The sequence below is a fragment of the Erpetoichthys calabaricus genome, chromosome 1 (genome assembly GCF_900747795.2).
Source record: "Erpetoichthys calabaricus chromosome 1, fErpCal1.3, whole genome shotgun sequence".
NCBI lineage: Eukaryota > Metazoa > Chordata > Cladistia > Polypteriformes > Polypteridae > Erpetoichthys > Erpetoichthys calabaricus.
In genome coordinates, this window is record NC_041394.2 from 315,013,335 (window position 1) to 315,034,767 (window position 21,433).

At 39.2% G+C, this 21,433-nt stretch overlaps 1 protein-coding gene across 2 annotated transcripts in view; it reads left to right on the forward strand.

The window, feature by feature from the left end:
* The window catches only part of scube1 (signal peptide, CUB domain, EGF-like 1), a 527,308-nt gene that overhangs the window by 348,745 nt on the left and 157,130 nt on the right, over positions 1–21,433 (forward strand). For both annotated transcript variants that reach the window (XM_028817682.2, XM_028817689.2), the window contains one exon: positions 21,161–21,283. In XM_028817682.2, the coding sequence (XP_028673515.1) occupies positions 21,161–21,283 (123 nt within the window). The remainder of the gene's footprint in view (positions 1–21,160; positions 21,284–21,433) is intronic.

Below are 21,433 nucleotides of genomic sequence, written 5' to 3' on the forward strand. Positions count from 1 at the left end.
CCCTTAAATGTTCAAAATCCACATTTATTTTGCTCGCAAACTTTTAATAGTCTCAGTATAAGTGTGTGAGCATGTGTTGCCATGTGCTGGAATTGGACCTATGGTGGACTGACCTACCATCCAACGTTGCCCGTCACCTTCCATTTCAAGCTGGTAGAACAGACAGCCAATCCTTATAACCTTATACATGCAAAGGGGTCAGAAAATGGAAGGATGAATGGGTTGAGAGAAACGCTTACTTTAATGATGAATTAGCAGAGGGCTAAATAACAGGACTACGTTAGTATGTGATCTAAGCAGGTATTGGCTATATGCAAAACTTCATTTAGTAAATATTTTAAGGTAAAGACGACACTATTTATCCATCCATCCATCCATTTTCCAACCCGCTGAATCCGAACACAGGGTCACGGGGATCTGCTGGAGCCAATCCCAGCCAACACTTAATCAAATTCAGTAAAAATCAATATAAAGATGTACCATCCATATGCTTCCAATCAATCAAATGTGAAATTGTAAAATACCATGACAAGCATCTCCTCAGAGTGTATCAACTAAAAATGTATCATACTGTATATAAGAAAAGAAAAAAGGAAACTATCCTTTACGTTTTTAAAGCCAATTATTCCAAAACATATTCCAGGGGGCAAGGCAGAGACCTGAACACACTTTTGTCACTTTTGTTTAGTCAGTCATCGTCCAACACGCTATATCCTAGCACAGGGTCGCAGGAGTCTGCTGGAGCCAATCCCAGCCAACACAGGGCACAAGGCAGGAACAAACCCTGAGCAGGGTGCCAGCCCGCCACAGGGCACACACATACACCCACATTCCAAGCACACACACTAGGGACAATTTAGGATCACCAATGCACCTAACCTGCATGTCTTTGGAAACCGGAGCACCCGGAGGAAACCCACGCAGACACGGGGAGCGAACCCAGGTCTCCTTACTGCGAGGCACAGCTGCAGCTACCGTGCCACCCCAGCTTTGTTTAACTCTTTTTTAATGTATACTATATTTTTTGACCAACATGCATAACCTTCATTTGGAAGAAATGGATCTTATTTTACACTTATTTAGTCATCCTCGACATTCTGCTAACCAAACTGGACACATATATGTCTGTGTTTTGTAAAAGAGTGCAAGCAACAACAACATTAAAGACTGGGGCTTGTAAGGAGAGTCACTTGTTATTTGCCACAGGGAAAAAAGCAAAGATTTGCAGAATATGATTCTCAATTGCTGCTCTGCCAAGAACGTTGTTTCCTCTGTGAAGGTGGTCCGTCAAATGATGCTTTCATCAGGAGTGCAACATCTTTACATGCCGTTGAAGCTGAGAGAGGTTGACTCAGTGATTTTTCTTTAAGACCAAAAAGCAAAAATTAGTTAAGGTTTATAACTGGGAGAACCCAGAATGCATTAACACAAATATCTAATCAGCCAATCACATGGCAGCAACTCAATGCATTTAGGCATGTAGACATTGTCAAGACGACTTGCTGAAGTTCAAACCGAACACCAGAATGGTGGAGAAAGGTGATTTAAGTGACTTTGAACGTGGTGCGGTTGTTGGTGCCAGAGGGGCTGATCTGAGGATTTCAGAATCTGCTGATCTACTGGGATTTTAACACACAACCATCTCTAGGATTTACAGAGAATGGTCTGAAAAAGGGAAAATATCCAGTGATATTTTCTCAGAGTGAAAATGCCGTGTTACTTCCAGAGGTCAGAGAAGAATGGCCAGACTGGTTCAAGCTGACAAAAAAAAACAACGGTAACTGAAATAACCACTCATTACAATGAAGGTATGCAGAAGAGCATCTCTGAATGCACAACATGTCAAACCTTGAAGCAGATGGGCTACAGCAGCAGAAGACTACACCGGGGCGCCACTTCTGTCCAGTAAGAACAATCAACTGAGGCTACAATTTGGACAGGCTGGTCTGATGAATCTCGATGTTTACTGCGATATTCATATGGTATGGTCAGAATCTGACATCAAAAACATGAAAGCATGGATCCCTCCTACCTTGTATCAACGTTTCAGGCTGGTCGTTATTAGTGTAACGGTGTGGGAGATATTTTCTTCGCACCCTTTGGGCCCCTTGGTACCAGTTGAGCATTAGTGTTGTTACTGATCATGTCCATCCCTTTATGATCGCAGTGTACCCATCTTCTGATAGCTACTTCCAGCAGGATAACACACCATGTCACAAAGCTCAAATCATCTCCAACTGGTTTCTTGAAAATAACAATGAGTTCACTGTACTCACATGGCCTCCACAGTCAGCAGATCTTAATCCAATAGAGCACCTTTGGGATGTGGTGGAACGGGAGGTTCGCATCATTGATGTGCAACTGATAAATCTCCAGCAACTATGTGATTGATGCTATTATGTCAATATGGACCAAAATCCCTGAGAAATGTTCCTGGCACCTTGTTGAATCTATGCCATGAAGAATTACGGCAGTTCTGAAGGCAAAGAGGGGTCCAACCTGGTACTCGCAAGGTGTACCTAATAAAGTGGGTGGTGAGTGTATATATACATTGATCATGATTATTGTACAGTAAGTAGGATTAAAAACAACCACTAATACATTATGAACTTTGACATTTGTTTGTTTGTATATTGCCCTTTAATTTTTTGGTTGTAGGTTGTCTCGACTTAAAAGTTTTTCTTAAAGTTAATTAATTTTTATATAATACCCTGTAATGACATTATTTACAAAAGGAGAGAGTTTCTTTTTCACCTCTCCATACACCCAGAATGATACCAATAAGACACATAAGGAAGGGATCTGCAAATAAGGGCAAGAAAAACACAATCCAAACAGAAGCAAAATAAAACACTCCTGCCTCATTTATCCTAACCTCACAGGTCTACTTTAACAGACAGAGTGTCTCATCCACATCTTGATTACCATCAAAATACACTCATGGTCACTTCTCATCTTCATCCCCCTTATGCAACCTTCACCTTCTTATCCCACCAGTGAGCACTTAACCCATCTCACCTTCCAACTCTAATGTTATAGGTCCCCTAATAACTTGGGTGACACAAAAATATTTCTTTATAGGTCTCATGAGTTGTCTTAGGAGCCTAACAAAAGAACCTAACAGTAAAAAATATCCTAACAGTAACTGCAGGCCTTATATTCAACCCTGCAATGTCTTGCTTTGCCCACTGACTTACATGATTGCCTGCTAATACAATTAGGTTTTAACACGCACAGTAGACTATAGTGCTGTATAAGGAGGTAAGCAAAATGAAACACAAAAGATGTGACCTAAGGTTTTTGCAGAAAGATCCTAAAAAGCTAAAAAACTTAGCCTTGTACTCAGGTCAGTCAGCATGACATCGTAAGCAACCACTCTTATGGTGTTACATGATAATGCCCACTACATTATATCATAATGTCATATCCATCAAATATTGTATGTGAAAAAATGAGTTAGGAAATAACTGCTCTGAACTGACTGCAGAATCGAATAGTTGTGTCACATGTCTTCTTCTGCGTTAAGTAAACTAATATTAATTGTGTCCCCGCAGGTCACACTTACCTCAATTCTGTATTTCTGCCCATCCGGGGCACTCATTACATCCCCTGGTAATGTCCTTACAGTACTGCCATGTCGAATTAACTGGTGAGTTTTCTCAGTCTCATTGGGCATCACCCTGGTCTGTTCCATTGTTACCTCCCTCGCTACATCTTGCTAACTGCGTAGCTCATTATAGAATTCACAGGGTTCTTGCTGGGCAAAACTATCATGCAGTGGCATGTGGTGTGTAGATTGTATTTAAACTTGTACCCATTACTTCCTTCAGCACTTTTGTGGAAAGGATTTCTTTTCACATTTTCTGTCTCTAGTAGTCTTTGTCACTGACAGAAGTGAAGAAAAAGGAATTACCAACATAGGCTACAGTCTCATTCCCTAGTGTCTTCTTTCTCTTTAGACTAGGCAGCAGCATACAGTGGCTTGCGTAAAATGTTTTCTGTGAAATTAGGAAGAAAGACATGAAAACATTGCAACTGACTTTTACAAGGCAAGAATTATCAGATAATTTTACGTGACCATTTGTCCATATTTCACCTCTTACACAATTTTCTGGCAGTACAGACTTCATTAAGACTGGATGTCCTGCCAAAAACATTATAAAACTCACTCCATCCATCCATCCATTTTCCAACCCGCTGAATCCGAACACAGGGGTCTGCTGGAGCCAATCCCAGCCAACACAGGGCACAAGGCAGGAACCAATCCTGGGCAGGGTGCCAACCCACCACAGGACACACACAAACACACCCACACACCAAGCACACACTAGGGCCAATTTAGAATCGCCAATCCACCTAACCTGCATGTCTTTGGACTGTGGGAGGAAACCGGAGCGCCCGGAGGAAACCCACGCAGACACGGGGAGAACATGCAAACTCCACACAGGGAGGACCCGGGAAGCGAACCCGGGTCCCCAGGTCTCCCAACTGCGAGGCAGCAGTGCTACCCACTGCGCCACCGTGCCGCCCTAAAACTCACTCAGTTATCTAAATTAAAATATCAGCTGGATTTTTTTTATATGTTCTTTAATAGCCATGTAATCTCCTATTGCTTGAATCTTCTCTTTATGTGATCTCTGTTCTATTTTCACCAAAGTTCATGGATATTGTTTTTCTAGGAAAACTTGTTCCTGGCATTCATGTCTATGTTGCTTTAATACATACCACCTACCTAAATAATAATAATAATCCTTTACATTTATATAGCATTTTTCTCATTACTCAAAGTGCTTCATTGAGTAGGGATCCACTTAAGCCGCCACTAATGTGTAGCATCCATCTGGATGATGCAACAGCATCTAATTTTTTTACCAGTGTGCTCATCACACATTAGCTGTTAGGTGGTAAAGGATGAGAAATAGTTATTTCCTTAGTGGATTATTAGGGGGGCAGAATGACTAGGCTGTGGTGAGCCATTTAGCCTAGACATTGGGATGTACCCTGCTTTTTATGAGGGATGCCCAGGGATCATTTATGTTTTATTCGAAGGATGACACCATTTTTACAGCACAGCTTCCCCATCACTACACTAGGGCATTGGGATCCACATTCAGACCATAGGGTAAGCACTCCCTGCTGGCTTCACCAACACCTCTTCCAGCAGCAACCCAAACTTTTCCTAGATACCCAAGTACTGGCCAGGCCCGAACATTCTTAGCTTCAGGTGGATGTCTTGATCTGAAGTGCAAGTGGTAACTGTATTCCCTTATTTTGTTGGCCTCTTTCAGCAGGATAACGCACCCTGCCACACTGTAAAAGTTATTCTGGGATTATTTGAGGAACATGGCAAAGAGTTCAATGTGCTGACTTGGCTTCCAAATTCCCCAGATCTGAATTCAATCGAGCATCTGTGGGATATGCTGCTTAAACATGTCTGATTCATGGATGTCCCAACCTCACATCTTACAGGAGTTAAAAGATCTGCTGCTAATGTCTTGGTGCCAGATACCTCACGATACTTTCAGAGGTCTTGAGGAGTCCATGCCTCATCGGGTTTGAGCTGTTTTAAGGGCACAAAGAGGACCTACACAATATTAGGCAGGTGGTTTTAATGTTGTGGCTGATGGCGTAAGGCTTTTAATATTATACATCGGGATATCTCATAAGAGGTGCTTCAACATGAGTCCACATTCCTTGCATTAAGAAAAATCAATTTAAATTGGATACCTTGTTTTTTCTGCTGTTTTATGAGGGCAATGTCAAGAGGCAGTTGTAGATTGCACAGCATTCAGTGGGATGCGGATATGAATTCTGAATTTTTTGTTTCATCTGACTATCTTCAGTCCTAGATCTGAAGCTACTGCATCATGACTTGAAGAGTATAAGAGTGACTTCAATAAATACTGATTAATAATCTGACCTACTAACTGGGAGTCATTACTAAAACATTCATTTGTACATGAATTTTGAAGGTTACCGTTTTATGAACTACTAATATCAGAAGGAAAAGATTAACATTAACATTAACAGAATCAAATAAGCAACAAAACACAAAACTGTTTTAAATAGATTTTAGGTCAATAGGCAAGTGTGAGATCCATAATGGATAGACTGACTGAGATGAAGAGTGGTTCTTTACCTAGCCAGGAGGCCTTTATGGAAGGACAGTGTGGATGGATGTGCAACCCAGTTGGGATGTTTCCGATTCCTTTTCCCAGTCAAGGAAAAAAACTAAAGGATGGACTGGGGGAAGCTGCCTACCAGAAGCAGTTCATCCCCAGTATAACAGACGGCAGTGCTTCTCTGGCATTGTTCCAGTTTGGACACCCACAGTGCTGCATGAAGGTAACCCTGTTGGGGTCCTTGGGTACTTTCATAAGGCGCTTCCAGGGGAAGACCTCCCGTTTCTGTGTCCCAGCATGCAATGCTGTGTCACTGAAAGTATTCCCAGGTCTAGTATAAAAGAAGCCACCTCACATCAATCTGGGAGTTGGAATCAGAAGGAAGAGGACAGTGCTTGCCTGGAGGAGTGAAGGAAGGAGTGAAGAAAAGAAAGGAAAGGAAAGGAAATGAAAAGGAAAGAACTAATTGGAATTGTCTTGAATGGGAAAAAGCCTCTATGAAGTTATTTTTTTTTTATAAAATTCAGTTAATTTGAACCTGGGACTGCTGGGGCGTAATTGCAACTGAGGTATGGGGCTCAGTGATATCCACTGGAGGCAACACAAGGCAAAGGTTAACATTAACTATTCTTTGTAAAATTGCTAGGGCTAGTTTCAAAGATTTGGCTCAAAGACTAAGCAACTGCCACTTCTTACACACCTCCCTTTATTCTACTGATAATGAGTTATGGTATCCCCTCCACAACTAGTTCCTGCTTTGCTTCTGGAACTGGGCCCAGCTCCTTGTAGCCATGTTCCAGAAAGTGCCGAAATCAAAAATGGGGGGATGTACTTAAAACATGTTAAAACTAAAGCTGTGGTTTCTGAATTAAGTTTTTTTTTTGTTGAAATTATGTTACTTAGCCTAGAGTAATTTATAGTGTTGTACAGCCAAACACACAGAAGAACAGCTGTAAAATGCCATTAGATCATTTTAAAAGGCTTGAAAATCTGTGTTAAGTGAGTGGCTGTGTGGTAGTGTGCTCAGGGGGCTGACACAGCTGTGACTTCCAGAGGCAATCGGTTTTTAATACTGGTGACACTGCTGCATGTTTCTAATGCCCTCATTGTATTTTAGCGTTTATATATTAGATATTAGTAATATTTAAATTATTTTATTATTTTCAAATACAAATCATCAGTTTTGGTTTATGTTTTTATTTGTGGCTTTCAGTAGTTTTGGTAAAATCTTAATTTACATTATCACTTTTATTACTTTTAATACATTCTCTGTTGAGATTTCAGTTTTAAAGATGACTAGTTATTTAATTCCATGTTTTAGCTATTGCGGCGGGCTGGCGCCCTGCTCGGGATTTGTTCCTGCCTTGCGCCCTGTGTTGGCTGGGATAGGCTCCAGCAGACCCCCGTGACCCTGTGTTAGGATAATAATAATAATAATAATAATACATTTTATTTTTATTTATTTTTTTGTTCTTTGTTTCGCCTTATATAATTTCTTGCATTAGGAATTTGTTAGTTTTCGCATACCCCTTGGGGTCAGAGTGCAGGGTCAGCCATTTTACAGCACCTCTGGAGCAATTGAAGGTTAAGGGCCTTGCTCAAAAGCCCAGCAGAGTAGGATCTCTTTTGGCAGTGACGGAGATTCAAACCGGCAACCTTCTGGATACCAGCGCAGATCCTTAGCCTCAGAGAACAGCAAAGAACGGCAGGGTATACAGTATATAGCATTGTACTAAACCACATAAATAAATAAAGAAGAGTATGATAGTAAATTCAGAGAAAAAAGCCTAACAGACAACATAATTGATGGTCTAGCACACACACACACACAGGTTACATGAGCATCTTGACATAGAGGTAAACTGAGAGAAGGGTAATAAAGTCAAATAGAGCTAAAAGCCTTCCTGATCATATGAGTTTTGAGTTGTTTTTTAAAAGAATTCATGGAGTCAGCTGACCTGATTAATTTCGGTAGGTCATTCCAGAGTCTGGGCGCTATACAGCTGAAGGCCCTGTCACCCATGGAGTGTTGATCAGTGTGGGGTACAACAAGATTGCTATAATCAGAGGACCTTAGTGGGCGGACAGGCACATAGTGATGGAGAAGGTCACTGATGTAGTTTGGTGCAAGGTCGTTTAAGGGTTTGTAGGTTATTAGTAGAATTTTATATTCAATTCTGTAAGACACAGGGAGCCAGTGGAGACGGAGTAGGATGGGTGTGATGTGCTCGCTGCTGCTGGTTCGAGTAAGGACTCTTACAGCCAAGTTTTGAATAAGATGGAGCTGTGGTATAAGATTAGAAGGGGCGCCTGCCAGTAGGGAATTACAATAATCGATGTGGGATGTGATAAAAGCATGGACAAGTTTGTCATCATTAGAAAAGGAGAGGAAGGAGCGAACACGGGATATGTTACGGAGGTGAAAGTAAGAAAGGATATAGCGTGTTGGATGATGAATGACTAAACAAAGCTGACAAAAGTGTGCTCAGGTCTCTGCCTTGCCCCCTGGAATATGTTTTGGAATAATTGGCTTTAAAAACGTAAAGGATAGTTTCCTTTTTTGTTTTCTTATATACAGTACGATACATTTTTAGTTGATATACTCTGAGGAGATTCTTCTAATAATAATAATGATCTCATCTACAGCATCGGGTCCCCTCATGGATTCAGCATCCTGGGTTTGAGTCCTGAATTTGGATGTTGTCTGTGTAGAGTCGGCATGTTCACTCCATCTCTACATGGATTTTCCCACCAGAGTTCTGTAGGTCAAGTTAGTTTGCATGACAGATAGCTGTCACCAAGCCCCAAACCATGGACACAGCAAACACAAATGCAGTCATGGGTTCAAAACAGAGATTTTTATTCTAAAAATACCTCACAAAGGTTTCTTCAAAGATTGTAGAAGCACAATTACAAACAAAATCTTCTTCATTCCTTCTCTTGCCTCTCAGTCCACCTCTCTCCAGTGAATGCTGCCTTCTTTACTCCCGACTCTAACTCATTTGGAGGAGCCTACCTTTTATTTAGGACCCAGAACTACATCCGGTGCCAGGGCATAGGTCAATGGGAGCATTTCCAAGTCAAATGAAAGCCCTGAAAAACAGTGATCACTAATCCCTGCTGCAGCGCCCTAGATACCCCCTTGGGGGCTGAGTAATGGTAATACAACTCCCATCATGCCCTGTAGGTGTCCACATGGTTACCAAGGTCCTTGAATGCTGCCGTCTAGTGGACAGGGGATTAACATATTATGAAATAGGAGCCTTCCCCCACTGCTGCTTTGTTTTGTCCTCCCATCCTGGTCCAATATCCATCCGGGACAAGATGCTAGTCCATCACTCTTCTTCCATTGTGGCTTTCCTTTTCTTTTGGGCAGGATGCCAGAATATCCTGCCTGGCAATTACACTGTTCAGTCTAAATGGGCTCCTGTGGGTATGTGTGTTTAAGAGTAGTCCCCGCAAATAACTGAGGCTTTGTCCAGGGCTGCTTCCTACTCCCACTCAATGCTGCTGAGATAGGCTCCAGCACAGTGCAAACCTGAATTAGATTAAGCAGCTTTGAAAATTAGATAAAATGACAATTTTCATCTCTTTCATATTAATCATCATACTCCCATTTCTTTTTTAAAATTAGAATTAGTTTTCAGCTTCTTTGTTCACTTTAAAATAATAATAATTCCTTACATTTATATATAGTGAGTTTCTCACTACTCAAAGTGCTTTACATAGTAAGCGTGGAGTCACTTCAACCACAACTAATGTGTAGCATCTACTTGGATGATGCAACAGCAGCCATTTTGCATCAATATGCTCACCACACATTAGCTCTTAGGTGGTGAAGGGGTGAGAGAGAGAGACAGCCAGTTAGAATAATAGGATGTTTGGGGGCCAGAATGACCAGGCCATGGAGGACAATTTAGCCTGGACATTGGGATATACCCTACTCTTTACGAAGGATGTACAGAAATGTTTTATGACCACAGAGATTCAGGACCTCGGTTTTATGTCTCATCCGAAGGACCACACCATTTTCACAGCACGGTGTCCCCAGCGCTGCACTCGGTCATTGGGAACCACATTCAGATCACAGGGTAAGTGCCCCTGGTGCCCCTGCCAACACCTTTAGAACATTACAAGATTATTACAATCTAGACGAGAACGGGCCATTCAGCCAAACAAAAATCACCAGTCCTATCCACTTAATTCTTCTAAAAAAACATCTATCGTTCTTTGTGTAAAGAAATACTTCCTAATGTTTGTGTGAAACTAACCCTTAACAAGTTTCCAACTGTGTCCCCATGTTCTTGATGAACTCATTTTAAAATAACAGTCTCGATCCACTGGACTAATACCCTTCATAATTTTAAATACTTCAATCATGTCACCTCTTAATCTTCTTTTGCTTAAACTGTATAGGCTCAGCTCTTTTAATCTTTCTTCATAATTCATCCCCTGTAGCCCTGGAATCAGCCTAGTCGCTCTTCTCTGGACCTTTCCTAGTGCTGCAGTTGCTGCTATGTCCTTTTTGTAGCCTGGAGACCAAAACTGCACACAGTACTCCAGAGGAGGCCTCACCACTATGTTATAAAGCTTGAGCATAACCTCCATGGACTTGTACTCCACACATCTCAATATATAACCTAAGATTCTGCAAACGAAGTCTTTTCCTGTTTTTTCTCCCATTCAAGTACTGGCCTGGCCCGATCACGCTTAGCTTCTGAGGGATTACCTTCTCTGAAGTACCTGTGGTATGGCTGAAGTATTAAAAATAGTAATATTTATGTTACTAAATGACAGAAGAAAAAGTTTTACATTCCATGCAGTATAATAAAATGGGTTTGAAATTTAAGGGTTGGTGCAGTGCATTTTATATTGCATTGTAGTTGAAGATGGGGCAATGATTTAGTGGAGACAGTGTTAAGGATCACGCAGCTTTGATTTTCTTTATTCTGAGCTATTGCAATGTCAAGCACTATGTGCTATAAACATGCACCATCCCCGGGCATAGATACAAATTTCTCTCACAACTTGATTGAATATCTCTGCCATTGTTAGATACTTTCTCATTCTTTGTCCTGTTCTCTAATTTATTGCTACAAATCAAATATCACACCTAAGTGGAAACATCTGTTTTGGATTAGTAGAAATGGATGCAGAAAAAATGTCTGGAGTCACACAATATCCTAATATGGTGCCTTCCATTTATCTCCATACTATATTTAGATGTGGTTAAGTATCTTTTACAGTATGACTCTATATTATATTTCTATTATATTTATTGTATTTGTCATTATATTATATTTCTTGTATCTTGGTGCCTATGTCTCTTGTACTACACAGGATAGTAGTCTGTCCTTGGAAATAGTGTGTCTTTAGCATTATTGTTTAAAACAGTTAAACACAGCATATCCAAAGATATTAAGAAAAACATACATACATACATAAATCAATCAATCAATCAATCAATCAATCAATCAATCAATCAATCAATCAATCAATCAATCAACCCATTATTAAGAAATTAAAAGGAGGAGCCCCTGTTAAGAATATGATTAACTATGTAGCTTAGCTCTACAGGCGCTTTATTTAGTCAATTATTATTTGTTTTCTACAATGTTTTTCTCATTATTTACACAGTGTAATAATACCAGCAATGAGACAGTTTATGTTTAGGTTCATACTTTCCTGCCTACATCAATAAGCAAATATGATCAAATGAACATTGGATACTGTGTACTCACCAGGTTTTACTTGAATGCTGTAGTGCTGGTTAAGTGCAAATTCTAATTTATTATCATGTTTACAAAACAGGATTCTTACTTGCATGTCTCTGTACACTGCAACAAAATGTAAATAAAACCTCACAAAGATCAGAAAAGTGAGTGAAGCACATTTGAGCCTTATGCCTTATAACCCATGGATAAAACATGTAATGGTGTGAATCCAAATGGTCCTGAGACTTTTAATGGGACTGTTTGTGTTGCCAAGGCTGCCTATGCTGTGTATGTCTTGAACAGAAGGATGATGAGTTAAGAGTAATATTCTGAAACAATGTCATCACCCTCTGTTGTGCAGCCAGTGTTAATAAATTACAGGTTGTTCTTATAGGATTTGGTGTGCACAAATCCAGACATGCGGGCATTCCTCAGACATCTGAGGGAGAAAAGATGTCAGTGAACCTTATTGACAATAGCTGATTGGTATTTTTGTCCTGTCCTGTTGACCCTGTCTACATCATCCTTTTTTATATAGGTTGGAGTACATTATGTCTTTTTCATGAAGTCGATGTCAAGCTTCTTTTGTTTTGCTAACATTAATGGATAGAATGTTTTCACTTCTTTACATGCTAGACCTTCTTTCATGCCGAAGAGAAACTGCCCCATAGCATGGTGTTGCCACCACCATGTGTAAAAGGGCATATGTTTTTTAGTTGATGGGCTGTATTGACTTATTGACAAAAATGTATCTTTAGGACTTAAAGCCAAAACATTATACAGGTGGAATTCCATTGTAAGATAATTCATGGGATCATAAAAATACTTAGTTATTATGGAAATTTCATTATAATGAATATGGGGAAAATAAGGTACTGTTGTGACCAGGGTCGCCAGTGAATTGCCATCTCTAACGGCTGTGGCACAAAGACAACTCTGTAGCTGCTCTGCTACGTCTGGTAAACAGTAAACCAAGGATAAAGTAATTGGTTGTCCTCTGCAGGATCAGGCTTTTAAAAAAAATTAACACCAGGCTTTAAGCTTCTCTTCCTCATACTCTCCTGGTCTGCCACTGGTGTTCTTCTAATATGAAGATAGGAGCTAAAGCAGGATGATTGCCCATGCTGCAGCTCCTAACAGCTCCTATTTTGAATGAAGATTTGAGACTGTACCTGCCTTCTCTATACAGTATTAAAGTACCTGTGTTTTCTTTTGAAACCTGGACTCAACTTCCTCTCTCTCGTGTATCTCTGTGACCCAAGCTTAACGAAGTACACAATCCATACATGACACAACTACCCACGTGGACAGTCGGTAAGCTTAACGAAGTACACAATCCATACATGACTCAACTACCCACGTGGACAGTCGGTGGAGCACTGACTCAGAATTCAGCTATACCTGTATGACATCACACCAATGCTGTCACCAAGCCTTGCAGAAACTGCCTGAGACCGGAAATTTCTAAACAGGCTGTCACTTTCTTTTGGTCTAACAACAAAGAGACTACCTATTGCAAGGTTCCCAACACTTAGGGAAGGTACAGGCATGGTATTAAGTATTTTTGCGTTGTATTACTATCTTCAATGTCCATTTTTGGTTGAGAAAACATTCATTATACTGAAATTACATTTTGTTGAAATGAAATCCGTTACACATGATGTTGTGTGAATGCTTGACTGGGCCAACAAAAAGTATTCGTTATTCTGAAAATTTTGTTACTTTGGTTTTCACTATAACGCGATTTGACCAATATCTTGATTTGATTAAAATGAAAGACATTTTCCTGTATGATTGGTGTAGAACGAATGTGTCCTCTTGGAAAATGTTCTGTGAAAGGTGAAAGATGTAGTTTTTTTTTGTGGCAGTGGCTTCTATCTAGCCAGCCTACATCACAACTCAGAATTGTGGAGAATTTGTAAAATAGTTATACAGAGCACTGATTAGGAATTTATTCTCATAATTTCCAGAAAATTATTTTAGTAGTACCTTGTGGAATGTAATTACTTCTACATTATACAATCAAGAAACTTTCAGGAACATCTTACAGAAACAACTAGTTGTACTGTAGCCTATATATTGTATAGCTAACCAGAATTACTTCATTTTATTTTAGGTAAAGACAAAATGACCTTTGTACAGATGTGGAAAATTTTGTAAAAGTGCCGTATGCCTGTTGAAAATTAATGAAATGAAATATGATTGTACCCTGTATACCTGCATGCCTTTGATACATTATTGAGTAAAGCTAAGCAAGTGAGAAAAGAGATAAAGTACTGCTTACACTACAAAGATATTCTAAAATGGCCTGGACACATTTGTTGGTACCACTAGAAAATATCATAAATAATTGGATTCGAGTGATTTTTAAAACTATCCCTTTTTTTTCACTAGTATCACACGTCTCCAATTGTGCAATCAGTCATTCAGATTATTTAAATGGAGAAAAGCAGGCACTTTGCTGTGTGGTATTATCGTGTGTCCCACACTGAACAAGGACCAGAGGAAGCAAAGGAGAGAGTTGTCTGAAAAGATCAGAATGATCATTATAGACAAGTGTGTTAAAGGAAAAGGCTACTAGACAATCCCCAAGCAGCTTGATGTTCCTGTGACAACAGATGCAATGTTTTAAGAAGTTTAAGCTTCTTTGGTCTGTTGGAAACCTCCCTGGATGTGGCCACAAGAGGAAAATCAACCCCAGAATGGGCAGAAGGATAGTGAGAATGGTAGACAACAAGCCAAGGACAACTTCCAAAGAGGTATAAACTGAACTGCAAAGTCAAGGCCCATCAGTGTCTGATCACACCATCTATCTGTTTTTTAATGACAGCAGACTCAAAGGAAGAAGACAAGGAGGACTACGCTGTTGAAAGAAAAACAAAAAAGTCAGATCGGAATTTGCTAAAATGCATATTGACAACCACAATACTTCTGGGAGAATGTCCTTTGAATGGATGAGACAAAACTGGAGTTTTTTTGTCAAGTTATATTTGCTCTATGTCCGCAGATGAAAAAAGCTTTCAAAGAAAAGAACACCATACCTACCATGAAATACGGAGGAGGCTTGGTTATTTTTTGGGGCTGCAGGGAACAATGAAATCTCAAGACTATCAAGACATTATGGAGTGAAACGTACTGCCCAGTGTCAGAAAGCTCAGTTTCGGTCAGAGGTCATGGATCATCCAACAGGATAATAACCCAAACCACGGAACTAAAAGCACCCAAGAATGACTAAATACAAAACATAGGACTGTTCTGAAGTGGCCTACTATGGGCCCTGATTTGAATCCTAACAAACATCTATGGAAAGAACTGAAACATGCAGTCTGAAGAAGAGACCTTTCAAACCTGACACAGCGAGGGCGGTTTGCTTAGGAAGAATAGAACAGACCTCCTGTTGACAGGTGTAGAAGTCTCATTGAGAACTACAGGAATCACTTGTTTTCAGCAATTGCCTCTAAAGGTTAAGCAACAAAATATTACGTTAAGGCTCCCATCAATTTTGTGTCGATGTCATTTTCATTTGTTTTATTATCTGAAATATTCTGTTGAATCAAAACCCTGAAGCAAAGTCTGCAGAGCCTTTGTTAAATATGGAATAAATAATAATGGGTGCCAATTACACTTGTCAGTTATTTCAGAGACAATTATGGGTTCTTCTTTTGGAGTACCAGCAAATTTTTCCACGTCTGTACATGATTTAGAATGTGATTGGATAAATCAAGTGACTCCGTGAGAACCCTAACTACAAAGAGGACTATTTCATTTATGTTAGGTAGAATGCCCAAAGGGGACTGGGCGGTCTCGTGGCCTGGAACCCCTACAGATTTTATTTTTTTCTCCAGCCTTCTGGAGTTTTTTTTTGTTTTTTCTGTCCACCCTGGCCATCGGACCTTACTCCTTTTTATGTTAACTAAGGTTGTCTTATTTTAATTTCTTATTTGTCTTTTATTCTTCTTTTCTTCATTATGTAAAGCACTTTGAGCTACTTTTTGTATGAAAATGTGCTATATAAATAAATGTTGTTGTTGTTGTTGTTGTTGAATATTTTAACCAATGCTCATTATAAAGGGCATAAACTCGTAGACTTAAAATATTTTTTACATTTAATTGTTTTTTCTTAAAAGTGATCGATTTTTTTTTCACTTAAATACTGCACCACGGTCAATGGATTCTTTGGTCTTTATATGGCTCTTTGAGGTGGCTCTCTATCCTTAAAAGGACTGCTCACCTTTTACCAAAGTAGTTTCAGACTTCCCAGAGGTGGCAGTCTCTCCGCTGTCTTTCTCCCATACTGTTGCTGGAAACAGCACTCCAAATTATGGATTTGAGCCTCATTACTCTCCAACAATTCCTCTGAAGACCTAAGCAGGTCCATTTTAGGTGTTCAAGGCACCTGATGCTCTGCTAAGTCGAACTGTAGGTCTTCTCATCCTGCTTCTGATGCCAATGCAGTGTCTCCACCGAGCACCGCGATGGATGGATTCTCTGCTCTTTACATGATTCTTAAAAGTACTCCTTGCCTTTTGCCACACTAGTTGGAAAGGCCTGTGAATTTACAGGCTTGCCATTTATGTAGATGTCCCTGCTACTGGTGATGTAATGCCAGCTCATACTTGGGTAACTCATGTAATGTATCAGCACTGTTACAATACTGTTGAATAGAAAATCTTACAAAAATTAAAAAATGTCTGGCATGATTCATCATAAAACAGTATGTTATGGACTGAACCCTGTCACTAACACAACAATGTAGTGCATTTGTTTATTTATTTCACAATGAGATTGGAATCTGTTGTACTGTGTTTTTATCATCAGCAATGTTTTAGAACATACTGTAGCTCATTATAAAACAATGTTATGCTTATTATAGTTGTTCTTTGCTACTAACAGGGTTTCTAAACAAAAAGAATCTGAAAGACAAGATTCTACATGTTTGACACTGAGAAATTCTGGCACAGATTAGCTTATAAAGTAGCAGAACTTGTAAATAGTTAATTTACAAGCCACCATTGCAGTAATTGTGCTGTATCAGACGCATTCTTTAAAATTTAGGTTAATTGATTATTTAATGATAATGCAAAAAAGTCTTCTTATGGTTTGTTTTGTGTAACAACAATTTATACATATAAAGAGTTCATGAATTTATCAGGTTAACTTTACATGAATTTTAACCAAGAATGAATGCCTGCAGTATGTAAAGCAGAGTCATTAAACTCTTCTAAAGAAGTGCTTTTAATCAGATATAAATTCTACCTTTTAATTGAACTTTTTCAAAACAAATGTTGATTTAAAGTAGAGGATTCAAAGTATAATACTAAGGAGAGTCAGACTCTAATGCCTGACTTGCTTAACTTGTCTTCCAACTCCCCACATCACTTGTCAATATTTGCAGAAATACATTGCTTTTCATCTTAAATGTGTAAAATATGCTTTAAGGGTCCTGTACCTTTAAGGGTCATATTAGCCCCAAAATATCAGAATATTACATCATTTGCATGTGTGTCCTAAAATGTGCCTGTCTTGTGTCAGGAGTGGTGGGTGGTATTGGTGGGGAGTGACACCATGAGCTGACATTTGGTCGATTCCCTTCTAGAGTGGCTTCTGTGTGGCTTTTCATATTCTTTCTGTGCTAACTTGGGTTTCCCTTCCAGAATCCTAAGGCGTTTACGTAACTTGACTGGTGAGACTAAATAGGCCCCGTATAAATGAATGTGGTCGCTCATGCAAATGTGCCCTGAGATAGACTGGCAATATATTCATGACTGGCTCCTGCTTTTCCATAGGTTTAAGTTTCGTATTGTATTTAAAAAAATAGTTTAAGGTTCAGCATGGTGGTTCAGTGGTAGCACTGCTGTCTCTCAGGAAGGAGAGCAGGGTTCACATCCCAGCTCCTCTCTGCATGGAGTTTGCATGTTCTCCCCTTTTCTATGGGTTTCTTCCCCCCGTCCTAAGACATGCAGGTTAGTTGAATTGGCGATCCTATATTGGCTCCGGTGTGTGTGTGGATGCATGTGCTTGTTCACCCTGCAATGAACTGGCGTCCTGTCTGGGGTTTGTTTCTGCCTTGTGCCCCATGCTAGCTGGGACTACGCATGTTAGAAAATGACTGACTGACAAACTGATTTAGAAATAGAACTGATAAATATAAGTATCAAATATAGACAGAAATGTGACAAAATGATATTTGTCTTTAAGGAGATATTTAAGTCTGTTTTTTTTTTAAATCGTAGTATATGCTACTGTAGCTTGTAGCAAAAAACAACCGCAACTACTGCCCAACAGAAATTTTACTTTGCAACCCCTGAACTAAAAAAATAGACTACCAGTCTGTTAAAATGATTCTTGTGAGATATTTATTTTAGGCAGTGGCAGAGAGAATGATTATCTCTCTTATGTAGTATATTTTCATCCAGCTGTGAAAAAATAAAATAGAGCTTGTCCAAAGGCAAACTCAGAACACTTGCATAAAATGATTGAATATAATGAGAAAAAAATTTGTGTCACCGTACTTTGATGTGAATACCACAAAGTGTGAAGACAGTTAACACATTTTAGAATGAATAAGACTTATGGAAAACTGCTGCCTGAGAGCCCACCTGTAAAAACATCAAGGCATCCAACAGAATGCATTTCAGGCCGTATTTCAAGTCAAGATTTATACAAAATCAACACATGCTCATATCCCAAATTCTTTAAAAAAAGAAAAACAACTTTTTAAAGCCATATTATGATTATGCGATTTTTCTCTTGTGCTTCTAAAATTAACTGTTTCTTCTCTATTTATCAAACCCTTTTATAACCTGAGCAGGTTTATCTTTAATTATGCTGTTTTAATAATAGGGCTCATTGTGATTTTGCTGCAAGCCATCTATAAGTGATGAAAAATGAGACACAAGTTGTTTTAGCAAAGAAAGTAAATTTTAAATCTTCCGTTTGCCTAACATGCACAATCTGCACAAACAGGGGAATATGCAAACACCCATTATTGGGAATGAGCCCGTGTTCTTGATGATTTCAGGAACTAAAAACTATTGAATCTTTCATCCATGCTTCCTTCTTCCTACTACAACACCCTGCTGATCCAGTTCAGGTGCCGAAACCCATTACAGATGTCTCGGTGAGTGCGTACCACTAAAGTGGAAAACATCCTGCATTGTTCCTTGTTCAAAGAAGGTAGGCTCCTCTTCACCTAATGATTACAGAATAGAGGCTCTTATGTCTCACATCACGAAGACCTTTGAGAAGCTGGTCATGGACTATATGAATCCTCCTGTGGTAGACCACCTGGACACACTGCACTGTGAGGATTATGTTTTTGATTTCTCCAGTGCCTTCGGTACCATCCAATCATCCCTGTTAAGGAGTATATTCAGAGATATGCAGGTGGATGAGCCTATGGTGTCCTGGATAATGGACTACCTGTGAATCAGACAGTAGTTTGTGAGACTCGAGGACTGAGTTTCTAATACGGATGTGAGCAACACTAGAGCACCACAAGGAACAGTCCACCAAGTGATGTCACTGGCAGAAATTCTCTGATGTTTCTGTACTTATGGGGTGTATTGATAAAGGGGACAAGACAGAGTGTAGGAGTCAGGTGGAGAATTTTGTTTCTTGGTGCTGCATCTTGACATCAGCAAAAACAAGGAACTGGTTATTGACTTTCACCGTACCAAAAAGCGTCTATGTCCGGTCACAATTCAAGGAGTGTATGTATAGGTTGTTCACTCCTACAAGTACTTGGGGATCCACATCAATGACAGGTTGGAATGGTCTAGTCACACAGAGGAACTTTAAAGAGAGGGCAGAGCAGACTCTTTTCCCTTTAAAGTGGAAAAGTGATATCCTTCTACAACTATCTGATAGCCACTGTAGTGTTCAACGCTGTGGTGTGCTGGGCTGGTAACATCACTTCAAGAGAGGCCCACCAAATCAGAAAGCTAATTAAAAGGGCAGATTTAGTTATAGGATGTACTCTGGACCCCCTGTAGGTCACAGTATCAAGAGAAGTAAAAAAAAAACTGAGTGATATTATGAACAATGCTGCACATCCTCTTTCTGAAACACTAACACTGAGGATCTTTCAGACAACAAATTATTCTGCAGAAGTGTGTGAAAAAATGCTGCTGGGGGCTCCTTCATACCAACAGCAATATGCCTGCATAAAGCCCTGCTGTGACTGTGACCACAAGTCAGGAGTTTTCTTTCTTTTGAATTTTATTCTTTTTTCAAACCAAAGTTTATCTATCTATCTATCTATCTATCTATCTATCTATCTATCTATCTATCTATCTATCTATCTATCTATCTATCTATCTATCTATCTATCTATCTATCTATCTATCTATCTATCTATCTATCTATCTATCTATCTATCTATCTATCTATCTATCTATCTATCTATCTATCTATCTATCTATCTATCTATCTATCTATCGGACTTCTGTATAAAGACAAATTTCTCCTTGAGGACAAATATACTTTTATCTATCTATGCACAGTATTAAGTGTCAATGGTTATATAGACTACAACTAAATTAAACCATGCAAAATTTACTGATGGAGTTTTAAAGAGTATGTACAGTAGGTAGTGCACCTCAACTGTGAAGAGCAAAGAAACTGGATGTTATGTCATTTCAGCGCAAGTGGATAGTCAAGGAACGCAAACTTTCAAGTGTACAGAATATGCACCTCATAAAGGTTAAATTATGATACAAAGAATAGAAGTACAGATACTCTGAAATTTAATTTAATGTACATATAGTATTCCAAATGTGTGTATAGTCTATGAGTGTAGAAAGCCTGAACAGTATAGAAAAATACAATAATTAAAAATGCACATACATTCATAAGCCTAGCAATGTCCTGTTGTCCTATGTAAGGTGGTTTCTTACCTTACACCTATGTTGCTGGAACAAGGTCCTGATCCCTATGACCCCTACGTGGAAAAAGCAGGGTCAAATAAATAGTGGATATTCAATCAGTCTTTTAGTTTTGCTTTTAAAAATTAAACACACATAACACTAACTCTCTAGGTTTATTAATTCATGAAGGGAACAATAGGATTTCTTTCAAGGTAATCTTCACTGAACATTTTTATTTTCTCACTCATAACTTAAGCAAGCTGCAAAAGCCCATCTATCATTATGGCATAATTTGTATTTCAAGGACTGCACAGCATGCAGAATTTTTTACAATTTATACAACATAAATGCATGAATCAATTTTACAGCACAAGTGATTTTTTTGTTGTTTTGTTGAGAGTTATCTGTATTTTTAATTCTTCTGCTTGTCAAATCAATATCTCATTTCTTTTGACAGATATTGATGAGTGTCTCGTAAACAATGGCAGTTGTGATCACTTCTGCAGGAACACCGTTGGCAGCTTTGAATGTAGCTGTCAGAAGGGCTACAAGCTTTTAACAGACGAGAGGAGCTGTCAAGGTGAGTCAGAACGGGAACACTGCTCTTGTGGGGGTGGGCCTGACAGTCTAGCTCACTGTTTCATGTTATGTTGCTAACTGATGTAAGAAAGTACACCCCATCTCACTAGTATGGGTTGATTAACATCAGTCAAGTATCACGTCATCTATT